The 14,972-nt window shown below is 36.3% G+C and overlaps 1 protein-coding gene across 6 annotated transcripts in view; it reads left to right on the forward strand.

Moving 5' to 3' along the window:
- The window catches only part of ESCO1 (establishment of sister chromatid cohesion N-acetyltransferase 1), a 32,533-nt gene that overhangs the window by 12,753 nt on the left and 4,808 nt on the right, over positions 1–14,972 (forward strand). For 4 of the 6 annotated variants that reach the window (XM_030483789.1, XM_030483808.1, XM_030483817.1 and 1 more), the window contains 3 exons: positions 6,062–6,193; positions 12,638–12,727; positions 14,825–14,968. In XM_030483789.1, coding sequence (XP_030339649.1) covers positions 6,062–6,193; positions 12,638–12,727; positions 14,825–14,968 — 366 coding nt within the window. Of the gene's footprint in view, positions 1–6,061; positions 6,194–11,920; positions 12,044–12,637; positions 12,728–14,824; positions 14,969–14,972 lie in introns of those variants that run through there. The other 2 variants (XM_030483832.1, XM_030483824.1) reach the window with 2 other exon arrangements.

Below are 14,972 nucleotides of genomic sequence, written 5' to 3' on the forward strand. Positions count from 1 at the left end.
CAGGATCTTTCCATTCTTATAGTGTTCTAAGTAATGTGCAAGGATTTAGGTTCAGATCAAGGAAAGTATGATCTGTTTTTCTAGAGCAAAGAAATAAAGATTGAGGCTAAAAAAATACGTTATGTTCCAAGTCCATGACTTGGTGTTTAGAGAAGTAGTCTGTTCTGAATATTTGTGAATTGTATCCTCTTATACATCATTTAAATACACAGTTGGTAGGTTGACAAGTTATATGAAGCTTCATATTGGAAGCTTCAGAGTAATGCATTAAATTGTTCTTTCCAAGTACTCGAATCTGATGTGCTAATATGAGAACTTGAATATGAAATCATCTGTTCCTTTAACTTCTGAAATGAAAAGACATACAAATGTGCAAAGCATATGTTTTCAGTTTTCATAAGATGAGGTAAGCCTTCCATCCAAGACAAGTCGTTTGTTTGCTTCTTGTAAAAATTCTGCTTGCCTGCAGATCTAGGACAAAATCTTGACTAGAAGGATAGGAATTGATAGAAGTATTAATGCTACAAAGGAATGTTCTATATAATGATTTCTGAAGTAGAGGGCTACTTCTTCCATTTTATCCTGCTAAGGAGATGTGTTCCTTTGAAAATTAAGCTAGTCTTGAAAATGATACTCGTCAGTTTTAGGAAAGAACGTGTGAAAATAATGAGCAGTGAAAACAAATCACTAAAGTGATAAAAATGTAGTATAGAGTTACAGAGACTTTTCGGACCTTTTAGGCATCTGAGTTAATGTCTGGATGCAAGCAAACAAGATCGTATGTAGATAATCTTTATAAGTATCAGCAAATGCATGGATCAGGATTGCTTGATGGAATATGCCTTTGATTCTGAGGTTTGAGTTGGTGTTATATGTGGAAGTGATGTGGACACTAATTCAGTTTACACATTTGGATATCATACTTATATTTTTCTTTACTTATATTTTGGTTAGACTTGAACATAGTTTCCTGTTTGACTGAAATAGGTCATATATATGAAAGAAGAATTTTGATTTAAGCTTAAAACACAATCCTTAGTGGAAATAGTACGTGTAAAAATGATTTCTTATGAGCTTGAAGGAAGTTGCGTAGCTATCATTTAAACTTGCTGCTTTCTTCCTTAAACTGGTATAGTCCGGTTAGCAATTTCTCGCAAGAACTGGAGAATAGCTTTTGGGCAATCTTTTTTCACATTAGTACTGTCTCCTTTCTTTCTCATAATCCCAGTAAAAACCAAGGCAGTGGTTACTGTATAAGTGATTGTGGAGGGAGTTTGGTAGTTGAGGGCAGTCACTCTTCCTTTCCTCCCACACAAATCTTATCCCTGGGGATAGCTCTGCTCTTAGGGGGACAGTAATGGCCATCCTATCTTACTGCTCCTTCCCATTTCTACGTAGCTTTTTCTGGCAAATTCAGATGGGTTGTGTTCTGTGTCCTTTGTCCTGAAGGTGAAAATGTTTTGTAAGTTTAGCTGGGGACATGATACAGGAATTTGGGCACCAAGACTACTAACATTGTGTTGCGGGTTAACCCTGGCAGGCAGCTAACCACCTTGCAGCTGCTTGCTCGCTCACCGCAAATTGGATGGGGGAGAAAACTCATGGGATGAGATAAGGACAGTTTAATAGGTAAAGCAAAGCAAAATAAGGAACTCATTCACTACTCTCCATCGGCTTGCAGGTGTTTAGCCATCTCCAGGAAAGCAGGATTACATTGTGTGTAACAATTGGGAAGACAAATGCGGTAACTCCAAATGTCTTCCCCTTCCTCTTTCCCTCAGCTTTTATTGCTCAGAATGATGTCATATGGCATGGGATACTCTTGTGGTCAGTTGTTCCAGCTGTGTCCCCTCCCAGGTTCTTGTGCACCCCCAGCCTGCTCACTGGCACAGCAGCGTGAGAAACACAAAAGCTAAAACATCCCTGGGTCATCAATGCTGTTCTGGTCACACATCTAAAACATAGCCACGTGGCAGCTGCTGTGAAGGAAATCAGCCTTATCTCTGCTAAAACCAGTACACATTGGAACACTCTCTGTAATAATCTTGAATAATGTGTTTATATGGGTTGGAAACGGACTAATTGTCCATTGTAAATATTGTGCAGATTTGTTTCCTAACTTTATATTTTTTTCATATTGCTTTAGCTAATGACCAGTGAGGATATCATTTCATGAAGGATAATGACCCTCCATTTTCATTTTTCAGATATGTTAGATAAAATTAGATACGTCACATTTCTGAAAGTTTCAAGTTGATCTATATCTTTTGGCTAAAATAGCATTCCAGAAAGTTGGGTGCTGGTGATGGAGGGGTTTTTGGGTTGGGTTTTTATTTTGATTTTTTGTTTTGGGTAGTTTGGCTTTTTTTTGTTTGTTTTGTTAAAGTCCGCAGTCTTCAATTTGAAGTGAAACTTGTTTCTGAGTTGGGTCATGTCTTCTGATCCTCCTGGTCAGCAAGGGGATCTACCCATCAGCTTCAGTCTTGAATGCATCTTTTGCTGAAGTAGCATTCTTTGACCTTTTAATTTTCTGTGGAGAGCCCAAAAATCTTTGTGTTTGTTCCTTCCTGCTCTGCTTGTATTTCCTTTCCAGCCTGCCTGTTTCTATGGCTGGGTTTTATTCTTTGTTCTGTGAAAAGACTAGAGGAAAAAAATAATCTTCCTGTGACTAGGACTAGGTGATGAAGAACAAAGTGACCTAATCTGTGCCTGAAGAGACAGAAAAGAGAAAACATAAATAAAAAATAAAAAGGGCCCCTTTCATCTCCTACAGAGGCACCAAATGCCTTTTTTGCTTGCAGGGCTCCTTATTCCACATATGGAGGATCAGCAGACATGCACCTTCTCAAAGAAGATATTGGTAAGACTTTTCTTTCTGTCTAACACAGAATTAAGAAACCCTTCTGGAGATTAAGACGACATTGTCACAATGTTCAATTACGGTTAGTCTCAAAACAGTTGGATCTGTGCTTATATTGTTGAGGATTGCCTGAGATGTCAGGAATGCTTAGTTGCCATCTACACATGCCAAATTTGCTTGGGAAATAAAAAGTATCCTTGCTCTTTATTGTTACAGTTTAGGAAATTGAGTTTTAAATAGAGTAACACATTTTTCTGCCTGCAACACTCCACATTTTCTTAAATACTGCTCTGAAGAATGTTTCTCTAAGTCCTGAGAGTCAAACCTCTTACATCTTTCTCTAGTTGTGACAAGTGAATGGTTTATTCTCCAGTACCCGGTATGCGATGTTTGCTGAGAAGTTCCTTCTCCCATCCCAGTTTAAAGTTTTTATTTACTCTCTCGTGTGGTACATAAGGTGTTCCTAGGTTGTAGGGGAGCATTTTTTTACCTCTTGATGCATCATCCCCTTTCCACATTTGCTTATGCAATGATATCAGGTTAAAAATAGTCAGAATCTGTAGATTTTTTGTTAAAAAACACAGATGCATTTTTCATAATTCCTGACTTTATTTTGCATGTCCTGGGTTTTTTTGTTGTTGTTGTCTGCATTGATTTACAAAGCTGCCTTTTTTTTTTCCTTCTTTCCTTTTTCCCTCTGAAGCATTATGTCCTGTTGAGTGGCTTTGAAATAGTACTTCAGTTACACAAGAAGGTCTGTCTTCTTTACTGCCCTCAGGATACTGTAAAGGATTTGCTAAAAAATATAGTTGGCATTTGTTAGGGCTGCAGAATTCAAAAGATTGCTTTAGGTACTACAATGTGGTTTTTCTGATAATTCATGAAGCAGGTTTTTAATATTAACCTCTGCATATAGCCCCTTGATACAACTGAATTCCTTAGTTAGTAATATCAGTGAAATCCTTAAAAAAACAAAAGAAAAAACCCAAACAAAAAATGCCCCTCAAAATTCAAACCCACTGATACCAGCAACATCCAAGAAAGTCAGAGTGTGGAATGCAATATGGCAGTACTATTCCAGGGAAATAATCTGGTCCTGGAGACTTGCAAAACAGCGTTTGTTTTTATAAGGCAAGATGGGAAGAGCTAAGGATATCCTTGCCCTAAATTTTTGGATTACTACTTTGGTAGTAAACTAAATGATGCTTTAGCTTAAATACCTTCAGCTTCTTGATCATTTGAACAGAAATTGTTTCATGAGACTTAACTGCAGTACTTGCATGTGTTAAGTATTTTAAGAGTTGCTTTATGTAGCTGATTTTCTAATTTACATGTCTTCTTTTTTGAGGTATATTCCAAGCATCAAAGTAGAATTCCTCTTCACTTATCCCACCCTAAGTATAGGGGATATGTTCTCCATCTTGAAGATAGGAATTGCTCAGTTCAGTTCATCTTAGTAAGATAGTTGCCTTACATCATCCTTCCTGCTGAACTGCCTTTTTTCGTCTTCCACTTACAAGTCTTTAAAATGCAGTATATCTTGGTGGCCAGCTGGGTACTTTGTTTTGAACTATATTACTGCTTTAAAGGAGGTCTGCAGGTAGAATAAAATGCGTTGGATTCCATTTTTACACCTTTAGAAACTTCATCTTATTCTGATATTGCAGATCTAACCTCTGAGTTTTTCTTTCCTTTTTCCTTCAGAAAATTAGTGTTCTCCTGTTTCTCCTTCTTATACAGTAGGAATGTATAAATTGACATACCATTAAAGCAATGACTTCTCAGATTCAGCTTGTTTCTTTTGGCTGAGTTCCATAGGTATACTCTTAAAGAACAGTTCAACTCTGAATTTGCCTGGCCAGTTTTACCTTTAGTCTTTCCTTGGAGAGAAACAGATACCTACATTTTAGATTTCACTAATGACTGCTTGAAATAAGTTGCTGTTGTGTGGAGAACTGAGCTGTCATCAATTTGTGCACACAGATCAATTTCCTTTTAAAGAACACCCTCAAGTAGCCTTTTGCTTATATAGCATCTTATTTTAGAGTAGAAAGTGACTTCTTGCTTCTCTGTTAATTGTGATATATGTTAAAATAGATTAAAAGTGACATTTATTGCTGCTTACATAAACTCAATTTCCAAATGTAGGTAAAAAAAGTATTTGAGCATTAAGTGGTAACTTTAAAACATGCCTTTTTGGCTAGAGACTTCACTCTAACTGGTGTTCTTGCTCTTTGCAGAAGCACCCTTTGCACCTGACACTTCACTCTATATTAGGCACTGACTCCTTAATCAGAGCATATTTCCAAATTCATAACACTCTTTTAATGTATAAATAGCAAAGCAGTAGGTACGGAGTAGTGCCCTTAATTTGGTAATAGTTGGTTATAGAGTAGGAGGGTAACCTAAAGGGTCATGAGTAAAATCATATCATCTTCTGTTTGTATTGTAGCTGCTGTACAGTGTCTGTAAAATAAAACTAATGAACCCTGTGCAATTAAGATAGCATGTCAGAGATGGTAGTTAGCTGTTACCAATTAAGAGTTAAGTCTTAAGTCCTGAGGGTATATTCAATGACAAGAGGGATAAAACCCTCATAATGCTATTTGATTGCCTTTAAATATTTGGTTTTCCTAAGTATCTAAAAGGCAGTGATCAGCTATTGTAGATGTATTGCTGATCTTAACACTTATATCAGTGTAACTTTTGGGTGATTTTAATAATATCCTTCCAAATATTGAGGAACATGGCTTACCTTTGGCCCGCCTCGCAGCAACTCACAACCAAAAGAAAGGCAGCAGCAGAACTGTAGGGAAAGCTAAATAGTGTAAGGTTGGATGTGGGAATTTTCTTTGTGGAAGATGATTATATTTACTGCAAATAGGGTAATGAAGGAAGAATTCTCTGATCTTTGTTTTTAAGAAAATAAAAGAGAAGTCATTTGTTCAAAACTAATGGGGGTGGAGCTAATTTTATTGTTGGGTAGAGTTTGCTCTGTGATTGAGGCTGTGTGGGTTTTTGAAAGCTGGAATTCTAAATTCTGTACTTGTTCTTTCTCCTGTTTAACTCCATTTTAGCCTCTGTGTTGAGTTTCCAGAAGATAAGTTATACAAGACATGTCAGATTAAATTTCTGTTGAACTGATTTTCTGTGCTTGCAATTGACAAGTACTCTTTTTCTTTCTTATTTTTTTTTAAATAGGATGCAGGACAGAAGAGGTTTGGTGCTATTTCCTGTAATATTTGTGGAATGCTTTACACTGCGTCAAATCCAGAGGATGAAACCCAACATCTGCTATTTCATAACCAGTTCATAAGTGCTGTAAAATATGTGGTAAGAAAGCCTTGTCTTTTTAAAGACATAAGCATTATCTTTTATTTGCTGTGTGCTAGTTACAATTCGTATTACATTAAGTTGTGTTTTAATAAACGAGTATCACAGTAGGCCATAAAAAACCCACTTTGGGAAATAAATGTTTTTAAGAGCCGTATTAGACAGGTTATATGTAATGTATAAGAATAGTAGAATAATGGTGTTTCATTGCTTTTGTATTCTTTCTGTTACAGTTCCCTAATCTTGGGCAGGGGTGAGGGTGGTGATGGGAAAACAAAGGAATTTCACTGTTCTGAAAGTGCTAAATACAGGTTTCAGTACAACTGGTGTTTGCAATGGTTGGCTTAATAGTCAGATAAAGAGCTGATTGTACTGTTTTTGTAATTGTATAATTTTAGATGACTTATAAATTACTCTTTGTTAATTATATGTAATTTGAAGAGAGACTGCCTAGGAATCCAGCTAATACAACTCCATAGTATATTGAAACTTTACTGAATTTATAGTGTGATTGTAAACTTTAAATATGAAGTCCTAAGTATTATTCCATAACTTATTTATATGTGCTGTATCTGAGTATATCTCTCATATTAAAGCTCAGATTTGAAAAACATTGTAGAATTTAAAGTATGTTGTAAAATCAGCTACTTCACACTAGCTGATATTACAAGACTTCTAGGAAATACCTGTTCACATGTCTGAAATCCAGAATAGAATCCACAAAGTCTATTTTCTTTATCACACATGTTACCTTCAGTACTCTACACTCGAGTAGATAAGACCTCCAGGATAACTGAACTGAGGCCACCAATTCATTTCATGTAGGTACCAAATGGCTGTTGGGGCTACTCTTAAATCCCAAGCTCAATTTTATCCCACTGCTTACAAATACACAGATACATCTTCATAGCTGAAGTGTTTGGAACTATCTAGTAAGATAGTTCTGGTATTTCTTCTCTTCTTGATTAGTTTTGCTGAATGATCCAGACATTTTGAAAAGTCTTTTCTGATATACATTAGCTACATTGTAGGGTGAGACTGAGCAGAAAGCGTAATGGAATGCAGTACACTATAATGGCAGCATGTAATATGTTTCCCCATTTTATTCCTGTTTGTGTCCTTGTGTCCTCCCCCACCCAGTACCTTCAGTTCTTGAATATTACCAAAGATATAACAGAAGATTGTGTTAATTCTTCTGGACAGAAGCTGGCAGATGAGTTCAGTAGTTACTTAAAGCTGCCATGTTCATATAGTTAGGAGGCTGCACTGATGTTTGACTATTTTGGAAGTTGAAAGAGCTGAAATTTCTCACTTCTGTGTATGTCTAGAGTAACAAGTGAAAGAGCAGACTGCCTTAAAACAAGTTGTAAATAACTGTATAAAGTTATGTATGTTTTTAAGTTGAGAAAAACTTCATTGCTTTCTCAGTTGCTAGCTATCTTTTTAAAACTTCACATAATGTGCACCCAAGCAAATTATTTGTATTGTCAAGTCAGTGAGTAAACAGTTCTATCTCTGTAATCTTTGACTCTGGTTGTGTTTTGTGACATTGTAGACAGCTGTAGAGTGGTGATATAGATGGTTGTTGTGAAATAGAAACTGTAGAGTAAGAGGCAAAGGAGGGACTCTTATGAGTCTTCACAAACTTCACTCTGATTTTTTTTTTTTTTTCCCTCATAACAATTTGACACTGTTTTCTGCATGGCTAAATAAGTTTTGCCATGCTAAATAGTTAAAGTCTTTAACGCTAGTCATTTGACTCATAGTCACTGGTTCTTGGTTGATTATATTGTGGTAATGTCCATGACAGAAACATCCTCACCTCCTCTTACAAAAGAATTTGAATTTTAGATAAGCCTTCTTGACAGTACATTAGTACACCAAGTCTCTATTTGTTAATTCTTAGTCATCCAGAAATACCAGAAGAATGATTGCTAGTTATCCTAGTTTTGCTAGGAGGTTTCTAGTGGGGATTGTTGGGAGGATGGCTTGGTTTCTAGATATTTGTATGTAGTTACTGTGTTGACATTATAAGTACCTTCTTTTCCCTGACAGAAAGTGTTAACTGGACAGGTAGCATCATGGGATTAAAAAATATGTGCTAAAGTCTTGGTAACTTCTTGTTTAGATTTTCTGGTCCAGGAACATCTGGTCTTCGTGACCTATCTCCAGATACTATATATTTTTTTAATGTAGTTAATATATTTGGCATTATTGATGATTTGGAGGCCATTCTAATGTATCTTTTAGAAGATTTTTTCATTCTCTTGTAATTCACATTCTTCATGCCATATGATGCAGTCCCAGTCTGACTTGGGAAGACTCTTCTCGGTTTTTTCTTCCTTTTCAGTGTGTCTTGATACACGCCTAGTAGTTCTGTTGCTGGTTCACTTCACAGAATCACAGAAAGAATGTCTATGTACATTGTCATGCTAGAGCTTCTTGCTGCGAACTGTGAAAATGGACTTAATTGTTAGTATCTTGCCAACCTGCATGCAGCTGCTTTGTGGGTTTTTTAAAAGTACTGAGTAGCCAGAAGATAGTTCACATTTAAATAATAAATTAGCTATTGTTTTCAACAAAATATAATTTTGGTTGGGTTTAGGTTTTGTTTTAAAGGCTTATCTTGTTTTGTTAGAAAAAATTTATTTTTAGGTGTCTCTAGAAAGATGGATCTCTGTCCATGATGCCCCCAGAAGCAGGACGGGCTAACAAGGAGATAGTGTTAGGATAGTTGTTTTGTCATGGATGCCTAATAGAGACAATAAGGAAAATCGTGGGCTTTGTGTGAAGAGAGGAAGTTTGGCGAGTTCAGTGCCATTTTCTAGGTTTGGGGAATAGAAGATTGGCAAGGACTGATAACGGTTTTCTGAAGGGTGCCATTTGCTTTTAAGAGCACAAATTGAATAAGCAAGAAGGTGAGGTGGTCAAGGATAGTACTGGAGTAGGAATAGATTAATGTGAGAGATGTCCCCTACTGCAGACAGACATAGGAATCTGTCTCTATCCTTCTGGTTTCAGACATCTGAAAGTCTCCAGAAAAAATACGCCATTCTAGCACGTGTGTACATTGAGTGATGATATATACATCAAGAGTCAACTCCAGCGGGATGGATAACTTTGTGGGATGGATGTATGGTTTAGTTTTATAAAATCCTCTAGCTGCGATAGCACAGAGTATCAATTGTGTGTCCTCTTTGTGATACCACAGAGTATCAGCTCAGTATTTCTGCAGGTTTTTTTTAAGAGCAAGGCATTATTTTAATAATGGTTTTAAGTTGCAAAGCCAAAACCTTAACTTAAGAAATGCCTGTGGATACAGGTGCCCGATGTGAATGCAGTTAATGTGTTTGTATTTCAAGCTCATCCTCTTAGTTAAGAGTATCTTGAGCTGAAGAAAGCAGAAGAAGCTGTAATTTGAGCTAATGTCTAATCTGTTAAGTTTTAAATAGCTATTCTGCTGTAACTGCTTCCAAGCCCATCTGTGAGGTTCTTATGATTTTCAGATTAAACAAAAATACCCCAAAACCAACATTTGCCTTCTTTGGACCAAAGGTTAATAGGATATTGGGATTGAATATGATAATGAACTTCATGTCATCTTAGAAAGGTTTCATGCTTGTCTTGATCTGCATTAATTCCAAAAGTGACACATCTGTACGATATGAAATTTAGTAGTATTTCACATAAAGTTCATACCATTAGCTATGTTCTGTGAGAATCTTAGTTTTAACACAGTAGTATTTAGTAGTTACATCCAAGGAAGGATCTTAATGTGTTCTGCAGTCAAAACCTCATTCTCTGCATTATGTTCATAGGAAAGAGAGGTAGAGTATCTGTAATTTGATGAAGGAGCCAGGAAGAAAAATACAGTAGACCCATTTCTCTGCTACAAATTATCAAGGGTAAAAGTGCACAAAATTTCATACTGAACTTGATTATTAGGGGAAAATTTCATAAATCCTTTTCTTAGTGAAGACTGAGAAATATACAGCATTAACCACATTTTCCTTACTACCTCAGTATTGCTGAGGAAAAAAACTGTGTAAGAAAAAAACATCACTGATTTTCATGTATTTATATTCATTTGTGAAATAGGGAGTACAGACAAGCCAGAACTGACACCTATGAAAAGATACCAGGTTTGCTGTCCCATTTCTTACTCTTAGATAAGAACTTTTAAATCATGAGGAAATGCATTGGAAGCAGTCTATTATGTCTTCTGACTTATGCTTTTAAAAACAAATCTACATCACAAATTATTTTAAACTATAAGCAGAAGATAGTTCATGTGAAATTGAGCGCTGAACATTTTAGTTGCTGTGCTGTTGATGTTGGAGCCATTCTTAGAACTGTTTTCTACATCATTCATTATACATGTATGTAATGTCCAGTGAAAGCAATGCATTACACACTGTGGTGGTAATTACTGTCCAGACTATTTCACGATGTTTTCATGATTTCTTTCTTTTGTAATTCTATTGCCATTGCACCTTAATAAGCAAGCAGAAGCTATCTTTAATCTTGCTTGAATTGGGAGAAAAGTTAGAGGTAGATTAAAAATTCATTTATGGTGCATTGCAGAGCTGCCTTATGTTCTCAAATGATTACAAGTACTCATAGGATAAATAGCTGTAGCATGGAGGGGAGGAGGGTATTGCAGCAGTTATTGTACACTGGTGGGACTCAGTACAGCACCAGTCTGCTCAGCTATGGTGATTAGGCTGTATGTGCCTTGCTCCTGCTGGCTATAGGTAATTTGTTGTTGGGCATAGACTTCCAATAATAGGAAGGAGTGGTATAAGCCTGTTCCTTTACTCCAGGCCTTACAGAACATGTATCCTGGTGGGAACAACAGCTTTCTGTTTAAGTTCTTTAGTCATCACAAGCAGTGTCTGTCAGTGCTTGGTCATCTGATTCACTAAATAAGTCTTAGTGCCCTAAAGTAATGTCAGTTGAAAGGGAAAGCAATTTTTCTGACATTGCAGTAGAATATTTTAAAGTATATTGCAGACATAATGCTTTTGTTTCTTGCTACAGTAAGATGTTCTTGCCTTTGGCCTGAGTGAAGGAGTCCTATGTTAGTTTTCAGTGACTGAAATACGTAATATTGTGGCACTGCTGCTTACTGCCCTTTGTGTTCATACTATAATGTATTTATATCCAAATCCAAAGGATCTTCGTTTGTGTTGGTATTTAGTGCAACTTGTACTGAGCAGAAAGGCAGGCAGGATTAAAATGGTATCTGTGTTGCAATCATTGCCATGCTGGGTGCTAACCTCATACTTAAATAGTTTCAGGGCTACCAGAAAGTAGATAAGTTTCTAAAATTATTCTCTTCGTGGCTTGTTTGGGATAAAGGAGTAAAATCAGCATGATTAAAATGAGATACAGATCGAGTATTATAACACTTAAGTTTGTCAGTTTTTGTGGTAGTGTATATGGCATTTATTCAGTGCCAAATTCCGTTGTTTAGTCTTTAGTTGAACGTTATTTTATGGGAAGGTACAGATTTCAATGAGAATTATTCCATCAAAATTGTTTCTTCAAAGGCTTTTTTATTTAAAGTTGCTTTGAGTAAGACTTGTAGATCAGCCTTTTTAGTGGCTGAAGTTAATTCTGCAATCAGTATTTTTAGGTCCCATCAAAGCAACTTGAGTTCTAATATCTACCAGTCCCATCTTACTAGATTTAAGTGGCTTTTTTGTTTTGTTTTTTTCCATGCAGGTACTGCTCATTATTCACCACGAGTGTGGATCTGAAGAAGAGTTAATTACCTCTATTTTTTTGAGTATGTTTATACTTCAGATACACACAACGTAGCCTCCTTCCCCATTAGATTCTTAGAAGGTAGTTATAAATTTTTTTCTAGTATCCTTCTTGTGGCTTTAACAGTTATAATCAGTAACAAAATAAACTATTCCTTACATTTTGGGCAACTGCATGCCAATCAGTTCACTTAGAACCTCCTGGAGGTCTTTCGCATGCCAAACTTTAAAACTGAGTGTGTATTTGTGGAGGTAACTATGTTAAAAAGAAATCTTTTATTAAAACTTAGGGGTTTTCTCATTCACTGGACTCTGGAAATTAAGTATTCCATAGGTTTGGAAATCAGTTATGTGAGCTGAGTTTGCTACTTCTATTTTAAAATTCAGTTTGCACTGCAGTCCTGGGGGAAAAAAAATAGTTGGGAAATTATAAGACACTTTCACAAATTATTTCTAGATATAGTGAGGCTATTGTATGTATTATTGTATAAATAAGATTATATTATCTCTGTTGTGCTCATTTCTAAAAGCTAGCCAAAGTTTCCTTCTCTAGCAAAGCAACTGCTAAATAGTGTGAAGTCTCTGCATAAAATCACTGTCTAGAACAATAATATGCAATTTCTGTTTGTAAAAGTACATCTTGTATATGGTTTAGATAAGTGTTTGTTTTATTTAGGGTTGGAAAAAGGAGAGAATTTTGGCTGAATATCCTGATGGAAAGATAATAATGGTTCTTCCTGATGACCCAAAGTATGCACTTAAAAAGGTATGGTGAAAAGGACTGGACTTGTATATCTCAGTTTGATATTTTCATGTAAGTAATGAGAATGTTCATGGTAAAGTTTATATAATTTACATGTGAACAGTTGAAGTTGGATTCAGAACTGCAGTGAGTCTGTAGCTTATTCCACAAAGAGGTCAGACAGCTCACTCCTATGCACTGCTGCTCTCTTCATAGAGGGTGTGGGTCTGAGCAGGAGTGGAAAGCAGGGGGGGAACAGCAGCAACCAACTGAGTTTTTAATTTTATTTTTTTTTTTATTAATATACTTGCTGAATGTCTGTTAGATATTTTATGTAATATAAACTTCCTACTATATTTGAACAAACTGAAAAGTATTGACTTTATTGCACAGCACGAATATAGCTCCATTCTCCAAAAGATTTTTGGGTGAAAACAGAGTTAGGTGGAAAGTGTCCTCAGAGTCATCTGATCCATTCTCATGTCCAGAGCAGGATCAGCTCTGGTTGTGATGCATCTGACAACTTTCTAAAGCTTCTACCACTGGAAGTTTTTCTGACCTCTTCAGACTGTTACAGTGCTTCACTATCCATAACATTAGGAAGCTTTCTCTCAACATCCAGCAGAATCTCTGTACTGCAGTTTACTCTCATTAGTGTTAATCATACTGCCATAGTGGTAGAAAACATCCGTCTTCTCCTCTTTGCAACAGCTTTTTTTGTGCCTGAACAAACTCTGATTGTTTCACCTTAAGGAGATTGATGGGATGTGCTTTTTTTTTTTAGGTCCTAAGTAATGTTTTATAGAGCTCTGGCCATTGTCATACTGTCCTCTAGATTATTTCCATTTGTGTCGTATCTCATGTTACATGCCTCTCTTGAAACTCTTTATCTAAAGCTGGGCACAGTACACTGATGGAGACTGAGCAGCATGGTACTCTGGTGTCTTGCTGGCTAGCTTGTGTTCATACATCCTAATATGTCATTCCATTTGTTTTTTCAGTAGCAGTGGCGTTGATTCTGTTTAGCTGCGGATTTGCTGTGTCTAACAGGTGCTTTTTTACAGCACCACCATCACAGGATTATAGAATGATTGAGGTTGGAAGGGACCTCTGGAAACTGAATTGGTGCTCAAGACAGCCCTTTCTGGTGCAGTGACTGTAGTGGGTTTTCTTCAGGCTAACACAGAATTTTTTTAAGTTACTGAATTGTAAAGGAAAATCTTTAGTTTCTTTTCAATATTTAATGCGGATAATTTTATTAAGTTTTGTTTCTCTGGTGGTATCATCTTCATTTTAGTACATTAACTGCATATTCACTTTTTACTAAAATGGCTGAAGAAGAAATTATTTGCAAATACCTGAGTGGGGCAGAGGAAAGATGGTAGCAAAAGAAGTACTTTAGGATAGAGTTCTCTGTAGTTCTGTGTGGTTAAAGTTGAGAGTTACAGCTGTCACCACTGTGGATGACTGACTTCAAGACTGGTTACTTAGTGTTTCAAATTGGCTAATTGGACTTGTCCTTAAAAGATTGGTACCTGGAGGTTATATGGGAAAGTACAGAGTAACCAATACCACATCTTTTAAAAGTTATTTAAAAGCATTTTTTAGCACAGTTTTCATTTGACCAGTACTAACTTCATATATTCATAGCATTCCTAGTAATCCCAGGTTTGCTCTACTATTGTACCACATAGGAAGGGCCACCTTATTTCTGTGTCTCATGAGATGATAGAGGGGTGATAGAGGCTGTTTCAGTGCCCAGTCGTAGGTACAAAAATCCCCCAGTAAAATCTTGGCTCATGCATAAGCTTATGTTCATGCTGGAGTTGATTATTTCTTCTAAACTTGCTAACATTCGACAGTGTTTTGATTGAAGTTTGGACTTAATGGAAGCCGACTTAGAGGTCTCTACTCTTCCTATTTCCAGCCAGGTACTATTTAAGGAACATTTATGTGGAGCGATGTGTTGCAGGTTATGTAAGACAATCCTTAACTTCTGGAATAGCTTTCAGTGTTCTAGATAACTTAGTGCATTTTTGACAATGAGTAATATTTATGTAAATTTATACAGATGTACATTTACATGTGTTTCTTATACAGCATTTAAACTTATTTTGACAGGTTGAAGAAATTAGAGAAATGGTAGACAATGACTTGGGATTCCAGCAAGCTCCTCTCATGTGTTACTCTAGAACTAAAACTCTTCTTTTTATTTCTAATGACAAAAAAGTCATCGGCTGTTTAATTGCAGAACATATCCAGTGGGTAA

Source organism: Strigops habroptila, chromosome 1 (assembly GCF_004027225.2).
Source record: "Strigops habroptila isolate Jane chromosome 1, bStrHab1.2.pri, whole genome shotgun sequence".
In the NCBI taxonomy this organism is placed as follows: domain Eukaryota; kingdom Metazoa; phylum Chordata; class Aves; order Psittaciformes; family Psittacidae; genus Strigops; species Strigops habroptila.